Below are 24,892 nucleotides of genomic sequence, written 5' to 3' on the forward strand. Positions count from 1 at the left end.
GCATCAACATCAGACAAGGCCACTCTGTGATGAATGAAGATGAAAGCAAAACCCCTCCATAATCACATCTCAACACAGACAAATCATGAACATTGGCCAAGTCACAAGAAAGGGTGTCCAGTCATCCGCCTCTTCTAAGGAGTGACGGCTGCTCCTTTACCAATGCCAGCTTTCACCTCCATTCATTTCTCCCACCTCATAGATGAGATATGTTAAGATTCTATTTGGGGATGAATTATGATCCCCCAAAATTCATACATTAATGCCCTAACCCCTAGTGCTTCAGAATGTGACTGTATTTGAAGATAAAGTCTTTAAATAGATGGTTAAGTTAAAATTAGACTGTAAGGATGGGCCCTAATCCAATCTGACTGGTGTCCTTATAAAAAGAGGAAATTTGAGCAGGTGTGGTGGCTCATATCTGTAATCATTGCACTCTGGGAGGCCAAGGCAGAAAGATGGCTTGAGCCCAGGAGTTCGAGATCAGCCTGGGCAACAAAGGGAGACACTGTCTGTACAAAAAAAAAAAAAAATTAGCCTGGCATGGTAGCGCATGAATGAGTTCCCAGCTACTCAGGAGGCTGAGGCTGGAGGATCCCTTGTGCCTGGGAGATCAAGACTGGAGTGAACCACAGTCTCCACTGTACTGCAGCCTGTGCAGCAGAGTGAGGCCGTCTCAAAAAAAAAAAAAAAAAGAAGAGAACAGCATGGACATGCACACACAGAGGGGCAACCATGTCAGTACACAGAAAGAAGGAAGTCGTCTGCAAGCCAAGGAGCGAGGCCTGGGAGAAGAGACCTGCCAACACTTTGATCTCAGACTTGCAGCATCAAGAACTGTAAGAAAATAAACTTCTGGGCTGGGCACGGTGGCTCACGCCTATAATCAGCACTTTGGGAGCCCACGGCAGGCAGATCACCTGAGGTAAGGAGTTGGAGACCAGCCTGGCCAAAATGGTGAAACCCCATCTCTACTAAAAATACAAAAATTAGCCAGGGTGGTGGCAGGCACCTGTAATCTCAGCTACTCAGGAGGCTGAGGCAGGAGAATCACTTGAACCTGGGAGGCAGAGGTTACATTGAGCCAAGATTGCACCACTGCACTCCAGCCTGGGCAACAGAGCAAGGCTCTGTCTCAAAAAAAGAAAAGAAATTTCTGTTGTTTAAGCCACCCAGTCTGGGGTATTTTTTAGGGCATCCCAAGCTGACTAATACTTGATAGCACCCAACCCAGAGCAAATCCCCACTTCCTTGAACTCTCCCCTAAATCACCTGACAAGTCCAAATCCTTTAACAAGCCCTCCTAACACCTTCTTCCTGATATGCCCTACAATTCCCCAAAATATGAGAAAATTTGGACACACGAAATACACACATCGAGAGAATTCTCCCTCATCGCAAAGAGCAATAAATCCAACTAATGCAATTTCAAGTGTGTCCCTGGTGGTCTATGGCTGAAGGGCATTGATAATTGTATGTCTACTTAGAGTGACGTTGGCCAGCCCCCATGCCATCCTTGTGCTTCCACTGGTCTCCTGCCCCTCCCCGCCCTGCATATGCGTCACATGGTGACACTATGCTAGGTGAATGCTCCCTTGCTCCTAGAAGCCTGGTGCAATGCTGGTGCCTGTACAAAGAAGTCCTGACAGAAAGAGCTTCATAATATGTCAAGATGAACTAGGGCCTCCCAGGAGGGCACAGGAAAAACAATGGGTGGTCACTGTTCAGCTAGCTTCAGGTTTTTGCCTCGCTATTTGGGAGACACCAGCAGAAGGAAAGAGCTGAATTGCTGGACATTGGAAGAAAAAGGGTTTTTTACCAGAGAGGAGCAGAAGGGTGAGGAAGCTAGAGGCAAGGAGACTGGAGACAACCATTAAGGGGAAAGACAGCAGAGATATTGACAAGGGGGTTTTGTGATGGCTTACTGTTGAAAATTTTCAAGAAATTTCCAGTGATATTTAAGTTACACACCATTCCTTTAGAGGTGGGTTTTAGATCTCTGACAGTTGGCATATGGCTTCACTGTGGGCACAGAGAAGACAGAAGGCCTTCCAAAGGGGGCCCAGCCACACACAAGTGACAATGAGCTAAACATTTAGTTTTCACTATGAATAAACAAGTAAATAAAACTAGGAAATTTTTCTAAAAGTGATCTGAATGATCGGTGAGTTCTTACAAGACAGGAGAGCAATTGTTCTACAAAACCTTTAAAAGCTCTAACTTGCAGCCAGGCATGGTGTCTCACGCCTGTAATCCCAGCACTTTGGGAGGCCGAGGCGGGCAGATCACCTGAGGTCAGGAGTTCGAGACCAGCCTGGCCAACATGGCAAAACCCCGTCTCTACTAAAAATACAAAAAAAAAAATTAACTGGGCATGGTGGTACATGCCTGTAATCCCAGCTACTCAGGAGACTGAGGCGGGAGAATTGCTTGAACCCAGGAGGCAGAGGTTGTGGTGAGCCAAGATCGCGCCATTTCACTCCAGCCTGGGTGATAGAGTGAGACTCCGTCTCAAAAAAAAAAAAAAGCTCTAACTTGCTATCCAATGCATATCCTGCATCTTTTCTAGAAACTGCGTCATTCATTTATGCAACACCCTTATCGAATACCTGAACAGTTCAGTGCCAAGTGAGGGTTTATAAAGATGACTGTGGCTGGGTGCAGTGGCTCCCGCCTATAATCCTAATGCTTTGGGAGGCTGAGGCACGCAGATCTCCTGAGGTCAGTAGTTCAAGACCAGCCTGACCAACATGGTGAAACCCCGTCTCTACTAAAATTACAAAAATTAGCAGGGTGTGGTGGCATATGCCTGTAGTCCCAGCTACTCAGGAGGCTGAGGCAGGAGAATCGTTGAACCCAGGAGGCAGAGGTTTCAATGAGCCAAGATCACGCCACTGTACTCCAGCCTGGGCAACAGAGTGAGACTCTATCTCAAAAAAAAAAAAAAAAAAAGTGACTGTGACAGGCATGACTCCTGGCCCCACGGAGCTTTCTATCAAGAGCTGTTATTACTGGTTGCACATTAGAATCACCCGGAGAGCTTTTACAATGACCAAAACCTGGGCCTCACCCTGATTAACTAACTCAGAATTTCTGGGGGGGGTGTGGCCCCAGCATCAGCATCCTTAAAGCTGCCCTGGCATTTCTAATATGCAGCCAAGATTGAGAGACAGAAATTTCACAAAAAGGAAATTACAGGATGGTAGTGTGGGTGGTGTGATGAGGGTCCATGACAGCCCATGATCCCACCGTCATTCTAGGGAGAGTTTCTACAGGAATGTCAACTAAACAGAAGCCTCAGATCTGCGTAAGAGTTAACCAGAAAGCAGCATTCCAGCAAGAAAGAACAGCAGAGACAAAGGCCTTGAGGCATGAGAGAGAGTTCGCTGTGTTCATGGAACTCGGTCTTGTTGCACATAGATCAAGGCAGTTGAGGGTAAGCCAGAGAGATAGCAGGAGCTGGAAGTGAAGGGCCCCAGAGCTGAGATGAGGAGTTTGGCCCATATCTTGAAGACGTGGCAGAGCCATCAAAGTGTTTTAAGCAGAGGAATTGTGTAATCATACATACACTTTAGAGAGATCACTCAGACAGCAGCACGGAAGGGAAACTGGAGAAAGTGAAAGCGGAAGTGGTAAGACAGTGAGGGGACACGATAGGGACCTGCACCAGGCTCTGGCGGGGGTCAAAGAGAAGTGCTATCATAAAAGTAAAATCTTGGCCGGGCGCGGTGGCTCAAGCCTGTAATCCCAGCACTTTGGGAGGCCGAAGCGGGCGGATCACGAGGTCAGGAGATCGAGACCATCCTGGCTAACACGGTGAAACCCCGTCTCTACTAAAAATACAAAAAATTAGCCGGGCGAGGTGGCGGGCGCCTGTAGTCCCAGCTATGCAGGAAGCTGAGGCAGGAGAATGGCGTGAACCCCGGGGGGCGGAGCCTGCAGTGAGCTGAGATCTCACCACTGCACTCCAGCCTGGGTGAAAGAGTGAGACTTCTTCTCAAAAAAAAAAAAAAAGTAAAATCCACCGCACTTGGAGGTTAATTGGATGTAGGGAAGAGGGAGAACAAGAAACTTTCTGGAATTAGCACCCAGAAGGGGCCTCTAGACCACACCCTCTGGCCTCAACTCCACAGCCACAGTGCTGGTGGTGATGGAGGGTGAATACTCATAAGACCCCCAGTTTCATCAGCATTTCAATGGTCCTTCAGGCAACGAGAGAAGCAGGGGGAAAGGGAGTCTATCTCTCACTTCCTCCAAGATTAGGAATATCAGCTTCTAGATCCCCCAGACTCTTTGACCCCAGCCTACCCCTGAAGTCTCTTGAACTCCCACTGTCCTCTAGTCTTGCCTGCCTGTAGTAGAGTATCACCATCTCAGGGAGTTTCCTTTTGTCCTGAGCACTGTGAAAAGGACTTGGGCCCCGGAAGCAGACGGAACTGGAGTCGCATCTTGTCTGTGCCACTTACTAGCTGTGTGATCTTAGGTAAGTCACATGACATCTCTGAACTTTATCTTCTTCATCTGCAAAATGGGAATCAGAATATTTGTCTTGCAGGGATGTTGTAAAGAGTCAAGCAGAATATATAAAAATTGACAAAAGATAATACACATAATGTAGAAACCTCCTAATTTTTAAAAAAGAGAAAGAAAAAGGGTTATCAGGCTATTTGGGAAATCGGCAGAGATCATAAAAAGACAAAAAAAAGAGAGAGGAGTGAGAGGAGTAAGAGGAGAACGAAAAGGGGGGAAAGAAGAAAATGAGAGAGAGAAAGAAGGAGAAATATAATAGTGCATGAAGAAATGAAAAAATACTCACTAGCTAATCAAATAAAAGCAAATTAATGTGAGAAATGGATAATGATGATAGCCTGACAATGTGAATGTACTTAATAGCACTGAACTGAACACTTAAAAATGATTAAAATGGTAAATTTTATGTTATGTATATTTTACCACAATTTTTTTAAATAAAATAATGTTTAAAAGCAAATTAAAACAAGTAGGTACATTTCCACCTCTCAAACTGGCAAAAATGGAAGCATGACAATATGCAATAGGAAAGTAAAAGCTTTTTGTTTTGTTTCAGTTTTGTTTTTGTTGTTGTTGTTGTTTTTTTTTTTGAGACCAAGTCTCACTCTGTTGCCCAGGCTGGAGTTCAGTGGTGCGATCTCGGCTCACTGCAACCTCCCCCTCCCAGGTTCAAGTGATTTTTGTGCCTCAGCCTCCCGAGTAGCTGGGACTACAGGCATGAGCCAACATGCCTGACTAGTTTTTGTATTTTTAGTAGAGATGCAGTTTCACCATGTTGGCCAGGCTTGTCTCAAACTCCTGACCTCAGGTGATCCACCCACCTCGGCCTCCCAAAGTGCTGGGATTACAGGCGTGAGCCACCGCACCCAGCTGTGAAAGCTTTTTGTAAGGCAGTTAGCACCTAGAAATTCCAGGAAAGGAATCTGTTCTTGAGAAATATTGACTCATGTGTGCAAACACACACATACAGACCACAGTTAGGGAATCAGTGAGCTGGTCACTGAAACATTAAAACAATGAAACAATCCTTATAATTTGAAAGTTACAAATGCAGTAGATCTTCAGACTCTAGAATGCAAAGACAGCAAATTAATGACTTATCTGGGGAGGGAGCGAGATAGATGTGGGGTGGGGGAGGGAAGGAAAGAGGGTCTTTCTGCTTCTGCTCTGTACGCTTCTGTATTTCTGATTCTTTTTTTTTTTTTTTTTTTTTTAAATAACAAGTATAAGCCAGGCACAGTGGCTTATGCCTGTAATCCCAGCACTTTGGGAGGCCGAGGTGGGCAGATCACCTGAGGTCAGGACTTCGAGACCAGGCTGGCCAACATGGCAAAACCCCATCTCTACTAAAAATACAAAAACTAGCCAGACATGGTTTCTGGCGCCTGTAATCCCAGCTACTCGGAAGGCTAGCCAGGAGAATCACTGGAACCCGAGAGGCAGAGGTTGCAGTGAGCCGAGATCTCGCCACTGCACTCTATCTTGGGCCACAGAGCAAGACTCTGCCATCTCACAAATACACACATACATATGTACATACATACATACATAAAATAACAAGCACATCTTTGATAATCTCTTTAATTTTAATGATTTTTTTAAAACTGGCTACTTCTTGAGCATGTATTATGTGGCCAGTCCAATTGAGAGTGTGCCTTATATTTCAAAACATAACGATCTACTGATTCTTCCTAATGCCTGAAGAACTTCCCACAGCGTGGCTTGTTTGCCATTTTTCATGATCATAAATAATGCTGCAGGGAATAGGGCAGTGAAGAAAATGAATGTTGCAGAAAACCTCAGGATTACCATTCTTGTTAGTCCAACTCGTTCATTAGTAACAGTGGCCTCAAGAGCTGAGCCCCCATGCCTGACCAGTCTTTCCAAGAGATGCAACATGCTAACAGCAACCCCTGCCCTGATCTGGCTGGCTGACTGCCATGACCTCCACTTGGCCCCCGAGGCCCCACCAGCTATCGGAATACTGTCCTGGCATCTGGCAACTGGTCATTTTATGACCTGGGTAAAGGAAGTGTGGGGTGATCTTTCCTTCTTCCTTCTTCCTTGCCAGAGATCTGTTGTTTCCTAGGTAGGAAGTTCCTTTTGCCACATGAATGGCGATCAGTATGGGGCCTGGCCTCACAGACTAATGTTAGTGTCCTTAGCTGAGGAAGACTCTCTGCCCAGGTCCCCTCCCCCTGCAGACCATAGGCCGCCGTGGCCATGGGAGGGTCAAAGATCTGCTTTCCTTCTTGCTATGGCCCCTGTAGGACTTCCTCATTGGCCAGAATCCCGGCTTAAGAGGGAGCCTCTCTCCAAAAGTGCATGGACACGCTTACTCCAAGGAAAGGTCTTTCTCTACTAAGAAAAATATGCTTTACAGCCTCCCAGAAATGAGACAGCAATAATATTATTTTTTCCAGTTGGTGCTTGTATACATATATATACCGTTTTATTAAAATACATTTTGGACTTGAGGCTTTATAATTTCCATAAAATAACTGCCATGAACATACCAGTCACCCAGTATCTCCACATAACAGGAGCCACCCTGTGTGCAGCCCTTGATCAGGGAAGCTTAGCAAAGGGAGGTTAAGTTACTTGGCCAAGGTGGTACATCTAGTAGGTGTTGGATTCAAACTCACAAAGTTTACCTTTAGAATCCAAACTTTCACCCCTTTCCCTGTACTGCCACCTCTCACTACCAGCTAGCATTTTCTTTAAGAAGGAGATATATTACATATATGAGGAAGAGGATATATATATATAAATATATCCTCTTTTATATACAATATATAATTATATAATAATATATATTTATATATATATATCCTCTTCCTCTCCTTAAATAGAAGCTAATCCAAGAGAACTCCATAATAAACATCCTGCAGCTCCCTCCCTCCCTCTCTCTCTCTCTCTCTCTTTCTTTTCTTCTTGCCCTCTGTGGCCCAGGCTGCAATCTACTCGGCTCGCTGCTGCCCGCGCAGCGGACTGCCTGGGACTGCCGGCGCGCGCCACCGCTGCCTGCTTTTTCTCCTTTGGCTGCAGGCGCGCGTTCGCCATGTTGGCCACGCTGCTCGCCAGCTCCTGACGCGGAGTGCTCTGCCCGCCTCAGCCTCCCGAGGTACTGGGACTGCAGACGGAGTCTCGCTCACCTGGTGCTCGGTGTTGCCCGGGCTGGAGTGCGGTGGCGTGGTCTGGGCTCGCGGCAGCCTCCGCCTCCCAGCCGCCTGCCTTGGCCTACCAGGGTGCTGGGATTGCAGCCCCTGCCCGGCCGCCGCCCCGTCTGGGAGGTGGGGAGCGTCTCTGCCCGGCCGCCCCTCTGCCCGGCCTCCCCATCTGGGAAGTGAGGAGCGCCTCTGCCCGGTCACCCATCGTCTGGGAGGTGAGGAGCGTCTCTGCCCGGCCACCCATCGTCTGGGAGGTGAGGAGCGCTTCTGCCCGGCCACCCATCGTCTGGGTAGTGAGGAGCGCCTCTGCCTGGCCGCCCCGTCTGGGAAGAAGTGAGGAGCGCCTCTGCCCGGCCGCCCCGTCTGGGAAGTGAAGAGCGCCTCTGCCCGGCCGCCCCGTCCGGGAAGAAGTGAGGAGCGCCTCTGCCCTGCCGCCCTGTCCGGGAAGAAGGGAGGAGCGCCTCTGCCCGGCCGCCCCGTCCGGGAAGAAGTGAGGAGCCCCTCTGCCCGGCCGCCCCGTCTGGGAAGTGAGGAGCGCCTCTGCCCGGCCACCCACCGTCTGGGAAGTGAGGAGCGCCTCTGCCCGACCACCCACCGTCTGGGAAGTGAGGAGCGCCTCTGCCCGACCACCCCATCTGGGAAGTGAGGAGCACCTCTGCCCGGCCACCCGTCGTCTGGGAAGTGAGGAGCGCCTCTGCCGGCCGCCCAGTCTGGGAACTGAGGAGCGCCTCTGCCCGGCCACCCCATCTGGGAAGTGAGGAGCACCTCTGCCCGGCCACCCATCGTCTGGGAGGTGAGGAGCGCCTCTGCCCGGCCGCCCCGTCCGGGAAGAAGTGAGGAGCGCCTCTGCCCGGCCGCCCCGTCCGGGAAGAAGTGAGGAGCGCCTCTGCCCGGCCACCCCATCTGGGAAATGAGGAGCGCCTCTGCCTGGCCACCCATCATCTGGGAAGTGAGGAGCACCTCTGCCTGGCCACCCATCGTCTGGGAAGTGAGGAGCGCCTCTGCCCGGCCACCTATCGTCTGGGAAGAAGTGAGGAACGTCTCTGCCTGGCCGCCCCGTCTGGGAAGTGAGGAGCGCCTCTGCCCGGCCGCTCCGTCTGGGAGGTCTACCACGGAGGCCAGAAGCAATGTGGGGGCTGGACCTGGTGGCTCACGCCTGTGGTCCCGGCACTCTGGGGGGTGAGGCGGGTTGATCACTTCGGGCTAGGAGTTCGAGACCAGCCTGGCCAACTTGGCGAAACATGAAAAATTCAACAGACAAACCAACCAACCAACTCAGTGACAATAGAACAGGTCTACCCTGGAGTCATACTCTGATTTTTTCTATTTTCCTCCCTTTCTGATCCTTTATCCCACTTTCTTTTTCTTCCTCTTCCTTCTCCCTCTTCTTTGTCAAATAGAGGATTGAGTTATTATCACTGATCCATATAAAGTCCCTCTCTCATTTATTTTAACTCCCACCCCCCATTTCTATTCCCCGACTTCCCATGTGTAACCTTCCTAATATGTTTGATACGCATCTTTTCGTTTGTATGTATTTTTAGAAAATGTTTGTTTTTGTGTGCAAAAAAAATTAATAAAAAAATAAAATAAAATAATAAACATCCTGCGTATATATAGAATATATAATATTATTATATATTATGTATTATATACTGTCTTTATATTATATACTGTTTGATTATATATACAGTATATTAAGGAGTTCTCTTGGATTAGCTTCTATTTAAGGAGAGGAAGAGGATATATATATATAAAATATATATTATATTATATATAATTCTATATACATATAAAGACAGTATATATATAATATATATAGAATTCTATATATAATATATAATAGAATTCTATATATTATATATTATATATAGAATTCTATATATTATATATTATATATAGAATTCTATATATTATATATAATATATAGAATTCTATATATTATATATTATATATAGAATTCTATATATTATATATTATATATAGAATTCTATATATTATATATTATATATAGAATTCTATATATATTATATATAATATATATAGAATTCTGTATATTATATATAATTCTTTATATATTATATATAATTCTATATATAATATAGAATATATTATATAGAATTCTATATATAATATAGAATATATTATATATAATTCTATATATAATATAGAATATATAATTCTATATAATATATTATATAGAATATATAATTCTATATAATATATTATATAGAATATATAATTCTATATAATATATAGAATTCTATATATAATATATAATATATTATATAGAATTCTATATAATATATTATATATTATATATAATTCTATATATTATATATTATATATAATTCTATATATATGTAATATATATGTTCTATTATGGAGGGGTTTTAAACTCACACAAAATAGAAGCATGGCAATACTCAATAGGAAAGTAAAAGCTTTTGGTTTTGTTTTGGTTTGGTTTGGTTTCGGGTTTCTTTTTTTGAGACCAACTCACTCTGCTGTCCAGGCTGGAGTGCAGTGGTGTGATCTTGGCTGACTGCAACCTCCCCTTCCCGGGTTCAAGCGATTCTCATGCCTCAGCCTCCCGAGTAGTTGAGACTACAGGCACGAGCCCACATGCCCAGCTAATTTTTGTATTTTTAGTAGAGACGGGGTTTCACCATGTTGGCCAGGCTGGTCTCAAACTCCTGACCTCAGGTTATCCTGAAGACAAAAGAGTATAATGAACCCATATATAAATATCACCCAGCTTTTGAAGGATATAGTAACAGCTCCAGGACTAGGATTCCATGGAACACAGTTTGGGAATCACCGTCCCAGGTCAATGTAAACAGCTCCTCCAGCCTTTGATCAGAACACGGTAAGGGCCGTCCAGATGGTACCCAGGAGAGATCAGACCAGGTGCACAGAGGAAGCAGAGACAGTAGATAGGGAGAGCAGAAGGGTCAGGAAAGCAAGCAAGGGAGAAACTCAGAGCTCCTGGGGGCGGCTGGCAGCGGTCTAGTTGCAACCCTAGGGCATTCTTAGCCTAAGTCCCTTGGTATGGACACTGCAAGGGACTACTCAGGTTCCCCTTCAAGAAAGGACTTGTTGAACCAGCTGGTTAGGAATGTTGCCAGCAGATAGCCTCCAGGTGTCATTCTCTGTAGCACTGCCTTGGCTACAGAGAGCCACCTCGCCCTTACAGTCTCAGCCCATCTCAGCCCATCTGCTTCAGCCCATTAGCTTTAGAGGTCCCCTGTGGTGTTGGGGGTACTGAGGCTGTCATTAAGCCTACATTGTCTAGCTTGACTTCTCCTTCTCCCCAATCCCACTTCCTTCTTCTGCTTCAATAGGAGTGAATTCAAGGGAACTCCTTAATAAACATCCTGCACATTAAACCTGTCTGATTTTGCTTCCAGAGAAACCTAAACTTCCATGCCCTTTTTGCTTAAGGGATCCCAAGTGAGTCTTTGTTCCTTGCAATCTAAAGAGGATAATTAACACAGTCACCCAGCCAGTCACCATATTGGGGCTGGGATCACTATTACACTGTACTTCCTTTACAGAAAACATACAGACATTGGGACTGGAAAAAGAAAAAACACATGGGAGAGATTTTTAAATTGTATGCAGTATGTCAGGGAAAGAGGTCAAAATGTACACACTAAGACCCATACTTAGGAAGAAAGAAAAACGCAGCTTGCTTTTTGTCTGGCAGTGCTTGGGTGCCCACACTGGCAGATGGGCAGTAAGTGAGCCGATTAAAGGAAACTCAGTCTGTTCCTGTTTGAAGCAGTCTGCTAAGGCTTCACTCAGTCTCCCTGCAGAAATGCTTGGTCTTGAGTGGTTCCTTCTCTCTCTCCTCCCCAGAGAGGTTCAAGGCTCAGGGGCTTCCTTGCTTCATGGCTGTCAGGAAGAGGAGGTTCTCCTGGCTCTTACTCTCTCCATCCTTGAAGCATCTGCTGCCAAATCCTCTGCTGCTGACATATCTCAGGGTCTGTTTTCTTGGCAGAGTCATGGAGGTGGGGGGCTCTTGATGAGTCAGACTTCCCCTTGACCTTTCTAACCTGGAAAATTCCCCAACATCTAACTGCTACTTTCCCTAAATTCCTGGCTTGGACGGCCTTCCCTGGGGCCCTCTTCACAGAGCCAGTTCATTCCTGTGTGTTGAAACCAGCCAGCCTTGCAAACTTAGCCTCAGGAAGTTTCTATGTTTTCCTGTGGGGTAGTATTATCTTGGCAGCTGGCACCGAAACTCCACTGAGGAAAGGAATTGTCTTTGGGGATTAGCTGCTGGTAGTAGGAAAGGAGGCCCTAAAACCTCCTTTCAGCCAGAACGAAGGAAGCAAGGAACATTGTTCTGCTGTACACTGAACAAGTACACTATTCTATTGGAGAGAAAGAGGAGAGTTGGTATTTCTCAAGGGAAAGAATTAAGAGGAGAGAATCAGAAAGGGTACAGGAGGGTGCAATGGCTCACGCCTATAATCCCAACACTTTGGGAGGCCAAGGCAGAAGGATCACTTGAGGCCAGGAGTTTGAGACCAGCCTAGCCAAATATAACGTGACCTCATCTCTACTAAAAATAAAAATTAAAAAAAAATAACTGGGCATGCGCCTGTAGTTGCAGCTGCTTGGAGGCTGAGGAGGGAGGATCGCTTGAGCCAGGGAAGTTGAGACTGCAGTGAGCCGTGATCGCATCACTGCACTCCATCCTGGGTGACAGGGCGAGACCCTTTCTCGAAAATAAATAAATAAATAAAATTCAGTTGGGGGGTAGGTGGAGATAGTGTAAGTTTGGGAATACCTGGGAGAAGCACAGGAGGGTCCCCAATGGCACAAGGATGTGTCATTAAAAATATGTCTGCCTCTCCCCATAACCCACAAACCTCTGATAAAAGTTGTACTGCACATACCAGCCTTATATTGTTCCTCTGAAAAAGGAAATCAAGGCCAAGGGCTATCCACATATGGAGGTGCATTAATGTGGAGACACAAAAACTCTGAGAGATGAGAAATAACTATAAGAACAGAATATGCCTGAAAATTCAGAAAAATCATGGGGAAGCATCAAAAAGGAGTTGGAATCATTCTTAGCTAGATCTTGGTCAGATTCCAGAGAACATCTGAGTTACACATAAAATTTCAGAAACATCTGTCTTGTGGAGGTGAAAGGAGAGTTTAGATGTGAAAGGGATGATTTCTGAACAATAGACACCAAGCCACGGATGAAGGGATCCCTCTACAGTGGTGTTTCAACTGCTAGTCACAGCCAATTGGTGGGTAATAAAATCAAACTGGCAGGTCATAATCAGCATTTTTAATAAAATTATAAAATGGAAAGGAACCATTCAACACCACTAGCCATTAGGGAAATGCAAATTAAAGCCATGATGAGCTATCAATCCACACCTATTAGAATAACTAAAATTTAAAACAATGACAATCCAAAGTACTGTTGAGAATGCTGGGAAACTGGATCTCTACTACGTTGCTGGTGGGAATGTAAAACAATGCAGCCACTCTGCAAAATTGTTTGGCATTTTCTTACAAAACTTAGCAGACAGGCCGGGCATGGTGGCTCAAGCCTGTAATCCCAGCACTTTGGGAGGCCGAAGCGGGCGGATCACGAAGTCAGGAGACCGAGACCATCCTGGCTAACACGGTGAAACCCCGTCTCTACTAAAAATACAAAAAATTAGCCGGGCGTGGTGGCGGGCGCCTGTAGTCCCAGCTACTCGGGAGGCTGAGGCAGGAGAATGGCGTGAACCCGGGAGGCGGAGCTTGCAGTGAGCCAAGATCGAGCCACTGCACTCCAGCCTGGGGGACAGAGCAAGACTCCGTCTCAAAAAAAAAAAAAAAAAAAAAAACTTAGCAGACACTTACCAAATGATCCAGTAGTCCCAGCCTCCCTACCCTGGGCATTTATCCCAGAGAAATGAAAACTTCTGTCCACCCTCAAAAACGCACACAGATCTTCAGAGCAGCTTTATTATTCATAGCCCAAATATGAAACAACCAAAATGTCCCTCAATAGGCAGTACACCCGTACCATAGGAATACAAAGAAATAAAAGTGTATGAAGTACTCAACGACTTGGATGGATCTCGTTTTTGTCTTTTTAAAAAATATAGAGACAGGGTCCACTATGTAGATTAGTGGCTGCCAGGGGTTATGGATAGGGATGTGTGGGACTATAATAGGGTAACATGAGGGACTCCTTGTATGGTGATGGAATAAATCTGTAACTAGATTGTGATGGTGGTAGTACAACTCTATACAGGTAATAACAATGCCTATGGCTGGGCGCAGTGGCTCATGTTTATAATCCCAGCACTTTGGAAGACCAAGGCAGGTGAATCACTTGAGGTCAGGAGTTCGAGACCAGCCAGGCCAACATGGTGAAACCCCATCTCTACTTAAAAAAAAAAAAAAAAATAGCCTGTAATCCCGGCTACTTGGGAGGCTGAGGCAAGAGAATCACTTGAACCCGGGAGGTGGAGGTTACAGTGAGCCGAGATCATGCCACTGCACTCCACCCTGAGCAACAGAACCAGGCTCTGTCTCAAAAAATAAATAAATAAATAAAAGGCTGAAACTACACATGCTCAAATGAATACATGTAAAAATTGGTGAAATATGGAAATAGTCTATAGATTGCACGAATGTTGATTTCCTGGTTTTGATTTGAATTATTATAGTTATGTAAGATGTTACCACTGAGAAGAGTTGGGAGAAGGATACCAGGGACCTCGGTTTATTATCTTTGCAACTTCCTGTGAATCTATCATTATTTCACATTAAAAAAATTAATGAAAAGGAATAGAATAGGACAGAGAAAGTCAGAGTGCTTCATTCAGAGTAAGGGTGAATATTGTTCTAGTGAAACTTTTGTTTCATTTGTGAGTGCTCATGTGAGTACTGGGTAACAATATTAAAGGTACTTAATGTACTTCTTGTGGGTGGGAGTGACCTCTGAGGTCAAAAAAAATTTTTAAACCACTGCTCTACAGTATGCTCAGCTGACTCAGAGACCTACAGGAGCCAGGCAGACCATATGAAGAAGCAAAACGGGCCTGGTTCATTAAAATTGGTGTCACTCATCTTTCCCATGTACAGTCAAATCTCTTACTATGGCAGATTTTATAATGATACAAATATTCTTTACTTTCACAAATGTGCTTTCTTATTTTTCTTGAATCACATGGCACTCTTGTTCCATCTTTCCTCCTCACTTTTTTCACTTTTTTCTTTATTGTGGTAAAATATACATAGCATATAATTTATGTTTTTAAGCGTACAGTTCAGTGGCATTAAGTGAATTCACATTCTAGGATGACCATCACAATGATTCATCTCTAGAGCTTTTTCATCATCTCACACTGAAATTCTGTACCAGTAACAAGAACTCCCCATTCTCCCCTCTCCCCAGCCACTGGTAACCACTGTTCTACTTGCTGTCTCTATGTATTTTCTCCCTATTTTTGAGAGTGAATTAGTTTATCTATTGCTGAGAAACAAATTACTCCAAAACTTAGCAACATGAAACATAAAGTCACAGTTTCTGAGAGCAGCTTTAGTTGAATGATTTCTAGCTCAAGGTCTCTCATGAGGTTGCAGTCAACTCCACCGCCAGGACTGCAGTCCTCTGAAAGCTTAGCTGAGGCTAGAGGACCCACTTCCTCACTTACTCATGCAGTTGTTGGCAAGTCTCAGCTGCTCACTGGCTGTTAGCCAGAGGCTTCAGTTCCTCACCACAGGCCTGCTCACAACACAGTAAGTGGCTTCCCCCAGAATGAGAAATCCAAGGGAGAGAAGGACAGAGCCAGGCACCAAAATGGAAATTACAGTCTTTTGTAACTTAATCTCAGAAATGCCATACTATCATCTCTGCCATATGCCATCAGTCACACAGGACAACCCCAGTACGATAGAGGAGAGGACTACACAAGGATGGGAATAGGAGGCACTCACTGGGGCCATCTTGTAGGCTGGCTCACACAGAGACCAAGGATCAAGAAATATTTCTGGCCAGGCGTGGTGGCTCACACCTGTAATCCCAGCACTTCGGGAGGCTGAGGCTGGTGGATCACCTGAGGTCAGGAGTTCAAGACCAGCCTGGTCAACATGGTGAAACCCCATCTCTACTAAAAATATAAAAATTAGCTGGGCGTGGTGGCACATGCCTGTAGTCGCAGCTACTAGGGAGGCTGAGGCAGGGGAATTGCTTGAACCTGGGAGGCAGAGGTTGCAGTAAGCCAAAAATATGCCACTGCACTCCAGCCTGGGTCACAGAGCGAGACTCCATCTCAAAAAAGAAAAAAAAAATTCTGTACTATAAGCAGAACACCAACCCAAATATAATAAGCAGCAATTGACACTTGTTTCCTTGTTTCCATGCTGGAGAGACATTAGGGAATGATAGAAATCCAGTACAGTGAAGAGGACATGCCTCATTTCAAGGGGGCAGCTGTTCACTGTGGTGTTGCCATGAGAAAATACAGACCCAGTGCTACTAGATCTTCAGTACGGAAATCTTCCAATGTTTGAGGGTTGCCTGCAGTTTATGTTAAATTCAGTGTGGCCAGACAAAATACATACGCCAGCTGGATCCAGGCTGGCAGTTTGCAAACTCTGCCGCAGGGTCTAGGCAAGGGCAGTGCAGTGGTGAGGCGCCCCGGCTTTGGAATCAGCCAGACTGGAATTCAAGTCCCATTAATGCCAATGACCAGTTGTGTGACCTCGACCAAGCCTTAGATACCTATACTATAAAGCAGAGATGTTTAAAATCCTGCTATTTCACACTATTTTGTCGAGGATTAAATAAGATAATACACGTGAAGTCCTTACTGCCAAATCTGGAACACAGTATCTGCTCCGTAATGTAAGTCACTGTCATCATCGCTATTCTAACAGCAGAGATGAAAAATCAAACAGTAACATTCTCACTCACACTGTGGCCTTTAGCCACCTGGGCTACCTAAGCAATTGCCAAGGCTTACGTAGGCACAAATCCACACTGTTCTCCACAGAGCAGAACAATCTCTGCTGTGGCTGAATCTCAAAGGCCCATTTTATTTTCTTCACAATTTTATCTTGGATGAGCCCTTAAGCCCCATGACCTACAAAAACATACAGCATTTTCATGGTATGGAAAATATGGAATTCACATCCTGATTTCTTTGCTTCCCCTGCCTCCTTTGTGTGAGGCTGGCAACTATTTTCAGGCTGGTAAAATTTTCAGGCTGGCAAAACTGGCACTCAGAAGGAGACTGTTTCACAAATGGAATAGTAGCAATAGACGGACCAGGGAGGTCATCTAGGGCAAGCTTTCCTCACTTGTGAGCCTACTCTGGCCCATCTCTGTAACAGTCCAAATAACTTGGCTATCCTCTTCTCATTGAGGATAGCCTCTTCTGACTGAATGCCTCCAATGACAGGGAACTGATCACTTCCCCCAAAGTAGCTCATTCCATTTCAATTAGGAAGTTAAGCATTTTTTGCTCTGCCTGGAAACTGCCCAGGTTTATGCATTTGTTCAAAGAAATATTGACTGAGCACTTACTATATGTCAGGCATTGCCTTAGGTGCTGGAGATACGGTGGTGAATGAGACAGATGAGGTCTCCCGTTTTCTATGGCAGGACATAGACAATTCACAAAGAAATGAATGTGTAGCATGTTTACTTGTATATTGGTTAGAGATGGATTCTGTGAAGAAAAATGAAAGACACTAAAGAATGACAAGGGTGTTGCTCTATATGGGTGGCCAAGGAGAGTTCTCTGAGGAAAGAGACACTTAAGCAGGTTCCTAAATGAAGGAAAAATGTGCACAATGCATATGTTTAGACCAAGAAGAGCATAAACGAGGGCAAAGGTCCTATAGCAGGAGTGAATAGTTTTCTTACATTCAAAGGAAATCTGGACTGGACTCTTTTCTTCCCATCCATACAATCACAAATTTCACTGCCATTTGCCAGTTAACCATGTTAATCATCTCTTCCTGTATTTGTAGGATTCATATTAGGGCCAGGAAGCTTCCACATCTGTCTCTATCAGGTTTATCTCATCACATTTTGTTCGTTTCTCCACGGTATCCAGCATTATTCTATCTACATCCTCATTCCAGTCTCTGATAAAAGTGTCAAGTTGGACAAGTCTGAGGAATGAAGCCCCATGGCAAGCCTCCAAAGTTGACCATCCAGTTGACAGTCATCAAGACTTTCTTAGTTCCTCTTATTAGTTCTACATTTTCCAGAACATCCTTCTTGACAAAGAAAATGGCAATGTCATTGCATTTTAGTAGTTCAGCTTTGTCTATTCCATCTGTGAACAGTATAAAATCTGTTCCCGGCAGCAAGCTGAAATGTTGTCACATATAAATGGCACCCCAAGTCATAAGTGAATACAAGGCGCGATCATGAATATTATTGACTGACTTTGAGTCATTTACTACACTACACTTGTAACTCGAGGGTTTCATTGTATCTTCCACAGCCAGAATGCTCCCAGATATTTTGTGAGCATTCAATAAACATTTATTGAATAAGTATATGTGTGTTACATTAAGTAGCTAGGAAAAAAATCCCCAAATGAGATCTGAGTGCCCAGAATCACCAGGTTATAATTTATCTACCTCATGGTGTTCCAGTTATCCCATGCTGTGTAACAAAACATTCTCAAACTTAGTGCTTTAAAACAACTACATTTATTTTGCTCATGAGTCTGCAATTTCGGCAGGGACAACTCATCTCTGCTCCACTTGGCATTAGCTGGGGCAGTTTGAAGCTTTGAAGGCTCCTTCACTTCTGTGGTTAGTGGTTGATGCTGGCTGTTGGCTCTGACCTCAGCTGAGGCTGTGGATGGAATGCTGACATGTGGCCTTTCTTGTAGATGCTTGATTTTCTTACAACTTGGAGGCATCCTGAAAGAACATCAGAAAGAACCATGTGGTCTTTTATGACCTAGCCTTAGAAGTCACAAAGCATCATTCCTTCCATGTGTTATTCACTAAAAGAAAGTCACTAAGGCCAGTCCGTACCCAAGAAATGGTGGGAAAATGTCAAAGAATATGCAGATGTTTTAAAACCACTGCCCATGGGACTGGCTGAGACATAGATTTTGACCATTGCCCTTAAGCAATGAATGCCAAAGAGGCTGCCTGCTGTAGTAGAGATGGGCCACAGGGCTGCACTGAGCAAGAATAAGGAATGTCTGTCTGCAAGTCCCCTTAAAGCTCCTTTGTTTGGGAGTCTTGCATACTTACTCGGTCTCCAAACATATGTCTCCATAGCTATATTTAGAAGTCAATTCCTTTGTTTTCTCAATAAAGGGAAGTTGGAATGAAAGTTCACCATGGGTCCAAATTGGTACAATTGAATATTCCTACACCCAGGTCAAAGGTGGGGCCCGGGAATGTATTATAATAATACCGAAATAATTATTGGCATTGAAACTGAAAAGGAGTCAAGTGCCAGTGAAACCCTCCGAAGAATCACTGTCTCTGAAAATCTGGATATTTTTACGTTCGGTTTAGCAGATCCTCCAACAGTGTATGGCAGAGATCTCTCCAAGACCACCCAACCCTGCTTTCCTTTTCTCCTAGGGACAGCTAGACTATATTTCCCAGACTCCCTTGCAGTTATGTGAAACCAAGTGAACGAGCTCTGGCCAAAGAAATGAGAGCGAAAGTAATGGAGACTACTTCTGAGCCTGATCCATAAAAACTCTAGTGTGGTCCTCTAGCCTCTCCTCTTTCCCCATCCACTGGCTGGATGGTGTGGACTTCAAGGACCTAGAGGAGAGCAGAGTAACAAGAGAGAAGGGGCCTGAGTTCCTGAGTCACTGCATGGAAAAGAATTGCCTGACCAGCAACATCAGCGTAGAATGTTGCCGCATGAATAGAAAATAAACTTGTAGGCCGGGCGCGGTAGCCCACCCCTGTAATCCCAGCACTTTGGGAGGCCGAGGTGAGTGGATAATTTGAGGTCAGGAGTTCAAGACCAGCCTGGCCAACATGGTAAAACCCCATCCATACTAAAAATACAAAATTAGCCAGGCGTTGTGGTGCATGCCTGTAATCCCAGCTACTCGGGAGTCTGAGGCAGGAGAATCGTTTGAACCCGGGAGGCAGATGTTACAGTGAGCCAAGATCATGCCTCTGCACTCCAGCCTGGGCTACAGGGCAAGACTCCATCTCAAAAAAACAAAAAAGAAAATAAACTTGTATTGCATTAAGCCACTTTGGGGGCTGTGTGTTACAGTTGTTTGCTGACCCTGACTGTGAAGTTCCACTTTCATTCAAGAAATGTTCACTACCCTCCCTCTCTTACCATAGGTGGAATATTTTCCCCACTCTGTTGATGGTGGGCTTGACCAATAGGATGGTAGCAAACATGACAGGATATGACAGGCTTTGACACTTTAACATTTCTACACTATCTTGCAGTTCTGCCATCACCAAAGAATCAGCCAGAGGATAATATACCTGTGGAGCAAACCTAGACCCAGTCCAAAGTCTGGAGCCAAGCTCAGCCTGGCCCAGCCCAGCACCATCTGACCTGCCCATATAGGAACAAGAATAAATAATTGTTTAGGCTCCTGAGCTTTGGGTGGTTTGTTACATGGCATATTGCAGCAGAAGTTAACCAATGCACTCATCAAATATGAGTGATATTCTAATGAGGTTGCTATTGTAAGTATCCACTTGAGGCCAGACACAGCGGTTCACACTTGTAATCCCAACTCTTTGGGAGGCCAAGGAGGGTGGATCACTTGAGGTCAGGAGTTTGAAACCAGCCTGGCCAACATGGTGAAACCCCATCTCTACTAAAAATACAAAAATTAGCCAGACGTGGTGGCACGTGCCTGTAATACTAGCTACTTGGGAGGTTGAGGCACAAGAATCGCTTGAACCCAGAAGGCAGAGGTTGCAGGGAGCTGAGATCGCACCACTGCACTCCAGCCTGGGCAACAGAGTGAGATCCGTCTCAAAAAAAAAAAAAAAAAAAAGGCCGGGCGCGGTGGCTCAAGCCTGTAATCCCAGCACTTTGGGAGGCAGAGGCGGGCGGATCACGAGGTCAGGAGATCGAGGCCACGGTGAAACTCCGTCTCTACCAAAAATACAAAAAATTAGCCGGGCGTGGTGGCGGGCGCCTGTAGTCCCAGCTACTCGGAGAGGCTGAGGCAGGAGAATGGTGTGAACCCGGGAGGCGGAGCTTGCAGTGAGCCGAGATCGTGCCACTGCACTCCAGCCTGGGTGACAGAGCGAGACTCCGTCTCAAAAAAAAAAAAAAAAAAAAAAAAATTAATTAAAAAAAAAAAAAGCTGCAGTGACCTGTGATCCTACCACTGCACAGAGACCCTGCTAAAAAAAAAAAAAAAAAAAAAAAAGTTATTCACTTGATGCCTCTTATTTATCTCATTTAAGTTCATGCAAGGCTATTTTATAGATGAAGAAACTAAGGAAAAGATTTGCCCAAGGTCACACAAGCCTAAGCTCTCTTCCCACTGTTCCAAACACACTGAAGGAACGTGAGAAAAGCAGGTAAAATCAGGAGGGGAGAAGGGGGGAGTGGTGCTCAGGCTTGTAATCCCAGCACTTTGGGAGGTTGAGGCAGGCAGATGCCTTGAGCCCAGAAGTTCGAGACCAGCCTGGGTAACATGGTGACATCTCGTCTCTACAAAAAGAATACAAAAGATTTGCCGCTAGTGGTGGTGCACGCCCGCAGTCCCAACTACTCAGGAGGCTGAGGTGGAAGAATCACTTGAACCGGGGAAGTCCAGGCTGCCATGAGCCATGATCACACCACTGCACTCCAGCCTGGGTAACAGAGTGAGACACTGTCTCAAAAAAAGTAAATAAATAAAATAAAATCAGGACCGAATTTACGATGTTACCACCAAATCCCACTTTAAAGAGCTTGGTAATACTTCACACTTGAAAAAGGAAAGGCCAGGACAAATAAAAGAATGACCAGCCTTAACTCTTGGGCTGGTAATTTATGGAACTTATTACCTAACGGTGTTGCACGGGCTGAAAATACAACTTTTCTAAGAAAGATGTGAATAATTGCACTATACCACTCCTACAATGGGTTAATAAGAAAAACAAGAACGTTTGTAGGCATGTGGGTCTCTTATTATCCTCAAGGTTAACTTCAAGGAGGAAAACCGCACCCGCTGATACAGTGTTTCTAGGAGCTCGGCGAGAAAAGGAACACTGCAAGCCTTCTCGGGACGCCCTGTTCCCACCACAGCCCTTCACACAATGCGTCTAACAGCATTTAAGGAACACCCGCCACGCCAACGATCCTGCTGGAACCGCCCAGTTCAGGAAACAGGGGACGACTGACCAGAAGGCAACCGCCCCCAACCTGAGCAAAGAGCGCTGGAAACCTCTTCCCCCCTCCCCCTACCACCCCCCGCCCCCCGCTCCACTACAGGACCCTCGGTTCGACTTCTTTTAGTGCAGGACCACCTTAGGACTCAGCCTCCCTAAGGAGAGGAAAAGTGGGGGAGGGAAGGGGACTCTGTAGGAGCAAAAGCAAGAGGCCATGGGGGCGACTGGGGTGGGGCGTCTCCTAGAGCGAGGATTGCTGCAGAGTGCGCGTGCACGCCCGCACATCCACACCCACGGCAACACATCATATCTGCACACGCACAAAACCACACACCCTCCCACGCCGGTCCCATATCCTTTCTGCGGGGTGAGCAGCAGACTCCCGGAAAGGGGGAAATGTAGCCGCAAAAGCAAAGCCGGGGACCTGGCGCCCACTCTGGCGGCGACTACAGCCCCCACGCTGGGCACACTGCGAGCTGAGGGTGCCGGGCGCGGGAGAAGCCGCGCCCAGCCGGGCTGGCAACCCAGCGGAGGGCGCGGCAGGGTGAGGAGCAGCCCGCGCTGCTCCCGCCCCTCGGGTGCCAGCACCGCCCCTGCTGCGGCGGGTGAGGGGCGGGGCGGGGCGCAGCGTATATAAGGCTAGGGGCGGGCGCCGCTCTTTTGTCTCTTGCTGCAGCAACGCGAGTGGGAGCACCGGGATCCCGTGCTCGGAACGAGACTGCACGGTGAGTGCGGCGCCGGGGCTGGGGGCCCACCCAGGGTGTGGTCGGATCCGGTGCACCGGGCGGGCGCGCCGCAACCGCGACAGGCGCCCTTCTCGGACCGGACGCAGGGGCCGGCGACCACGCCCTGGGACGGAGAAGAGGGGTGCGGGACGCGCCCAGATCCTCGGCCTTGGGGCTGCTCGGCACGCCTTGGCGCCAGTGCCACGTCGAGAGGCGTCGGCGGGGAGCGCGGAAGGGGACGCTGGCCCCCAGGCCCAGGTCAAGCGCCTTCGTTTGCCCACTAGGATTGTTTTAAGAAAATGGCAGACAAACCAGACATGGGGGAAATCGCCAGCTTCGATAAGGCCAAGCTGAAGAAAACGGAGACGCAGGAGAAGAACACCCTGCCGACCAAAGAGAGTGAGTGTGCCTCGGTCTCCCGCGCCCCAGCCCAGCCCCTCACCCTGCTCTTCCCTGCAAACCCACTCCTCCACCCCCCCACCCCGCCGTTGTCCCGGGTCTGGGCGGCCCCGGCCACTCTTTCAGTTTCACAAAGCGCCTTGTCTCTCCCCAGCCCCAAGCTTCCTTCTAAATCCCCACACCTCGTGGGTGCCTCGCCCACACTGGGAAGCACCTCGGTTGCGGGTGGGGGTTGCAGCTCCCCTCCAGCGCCTGCTTCCCGCTCTCCACAGCCATTGAGCAGGAGAAGCGGAGTGAAATTTCCTAAGATCCTGGAGGATTTCCTACCCCCGTCATCTTCGAGAACCCCAGTCGTGATGTGGAGGAAGAGCCACCTGCAAGATGGACACGAGCCACAAGCTGCACTGTGAACCTGGGCACTCCGCGCCAATGCCACCGGCCTGTGGGTCTCCGAAGGGACCCCCCCCCAATCGGACTGCCAAATTCTCCGGTTTGCCCCGGGATATTATAGAAAATTATTTGTATGAATAATGAAAATAAAACACACCTCGTGGCATGGCTGGCGTGGTCTGAGTCTCTTAGTTGAGTATGCGTGGGCAGTGCCACTGCAGCAAAGCCCCTCGATGGAGTAGAGTTCCTGCCGCAAAGGGGAGGAGGTGGGTCGCAGAATGGGCTGAGTCGGAGGGAGTTTTTAATTTTGGCTTTACCTGCTCCGTAAGATTTCATGGCTTGTTAGCCACTTAACTCTTGCTCGTAAGCAATCTGTGTAAAATTTAACCTCACTTTGTCCCCAGGTTGCTTTGGAAAATGCTTTTTCAAAAGAGCAAGGTTTGCTTTTGATAAGCTTCGAAAGCCCCACTGTTTCCCTCTGGCCTCCTCCTAGCTGACTCAAAAGGGAACACTGACTTTAAAGTCTGGGGAGAAAGGAAAGACAATCTGGAATGTTGGAAATTGGGTGAGGTCAGGAAGTCTCCGGAAGGCTTTCTTCGGGAGCTTAAAACAAAGGCAGGATCTAGGGATACAGCAAGGAGAACCTCAGAACTAGAGGAACCAACACTAGAACTGGGGGAGGGGAGAGGGGGAAGAGCTTTTTGTCTTTTAACCCTAATTCAGAACCTCCCACAAAAGCATTAGCCATTAGAGGAAGTGCTAGACGGAGCTGCTACCACACAGTGCTCAGCGGGAAGTGTGGGAATGTGGTGGGAGGGAGGAAGGGCGGGCTGGCGCTGGCGGCGAAGCTCCAAGGGATGACACCTCAAACCCACTGGGAAGGAATGGGACCAGCCCAAGGGGGCCTGACAGTTGGGAACCTGGGGCTGCAGGCCATTCAGAAGCAGAAGAAACAGGCTTATAATGACAGGGGTGGAGTTTTCTTTAAGAAGGGTGGATAGGACACTGCTTAGCGATTCGTCCCACATTTTTGCCCGGCCCCAAGAGGCTGGGCACTGGGTGAAGGCAGTTAATTCGAATGAGGTAGGGTCCCTGTCCACAAGGAATTTAAAATCTAGTGAATGAGATAGGCAGCCACAGCAGACCAGAGTCAGGACACGTAGGCTTGGCAAGGAGACCCATGCCCAAAGGCATGCTCCCTGAACTCCTATCTGCACCTCCCTGCTGGTACCTGGACAGATACATCACCTCCCCCGTTAGAGTAAATAGAGAAACTTTTTTTTTTTTTTTTTTTTTTGAGACGGAGTCTCGCTCTTGTCGCCCAGACTGGAGTGCAATGGCGCGATC

General features: G+C 46.8%; 1 protein-coding gene across 1 annotated transcript; it reads left to right on the forward strand.

The window, feature by feature from the left end:
• Window positions 1–22,644: 22,644 nt before the first annotated feature.
• On the forward strand, window positions 22,645–23,715 carry TMSB10 (thymosin beta 10). The gene is made up of 3 exons (XM_030828118.1): window positions 22,645–22,756; window positions 23,041–23,155; window positions 23,428–23,715. Exons 2-3 carry the CDS (start codon window positions 23,056–23,058, stop codon window positions 23,460–23,462), a joined length of 135 nt encoding a protein of 44 aa, XP_030683978.1. The 5' UTR covers window positions 22,645–22,756; window positions 23,041–23,055; the 3' UTR covers window positions 23,463–23,715.
• Window positions 23,716–24,892: the final 1,177 nt, after the last annotated feature.

Source organism: Nomascus leucogenys, chromosome 14 (assembly GCF_006542625.1).
Source record: "Nomascus leucogenys isolate Asia chromosome 14, Asia_NLE_v1, whole genome shotgun sequence".
NCBI classification, from domain to species: Eukaryota; Metazoa; Chordata; class Mammalia; order Primates; family Hylobatidae; genus Nomascus; species Nomascus leucogenys.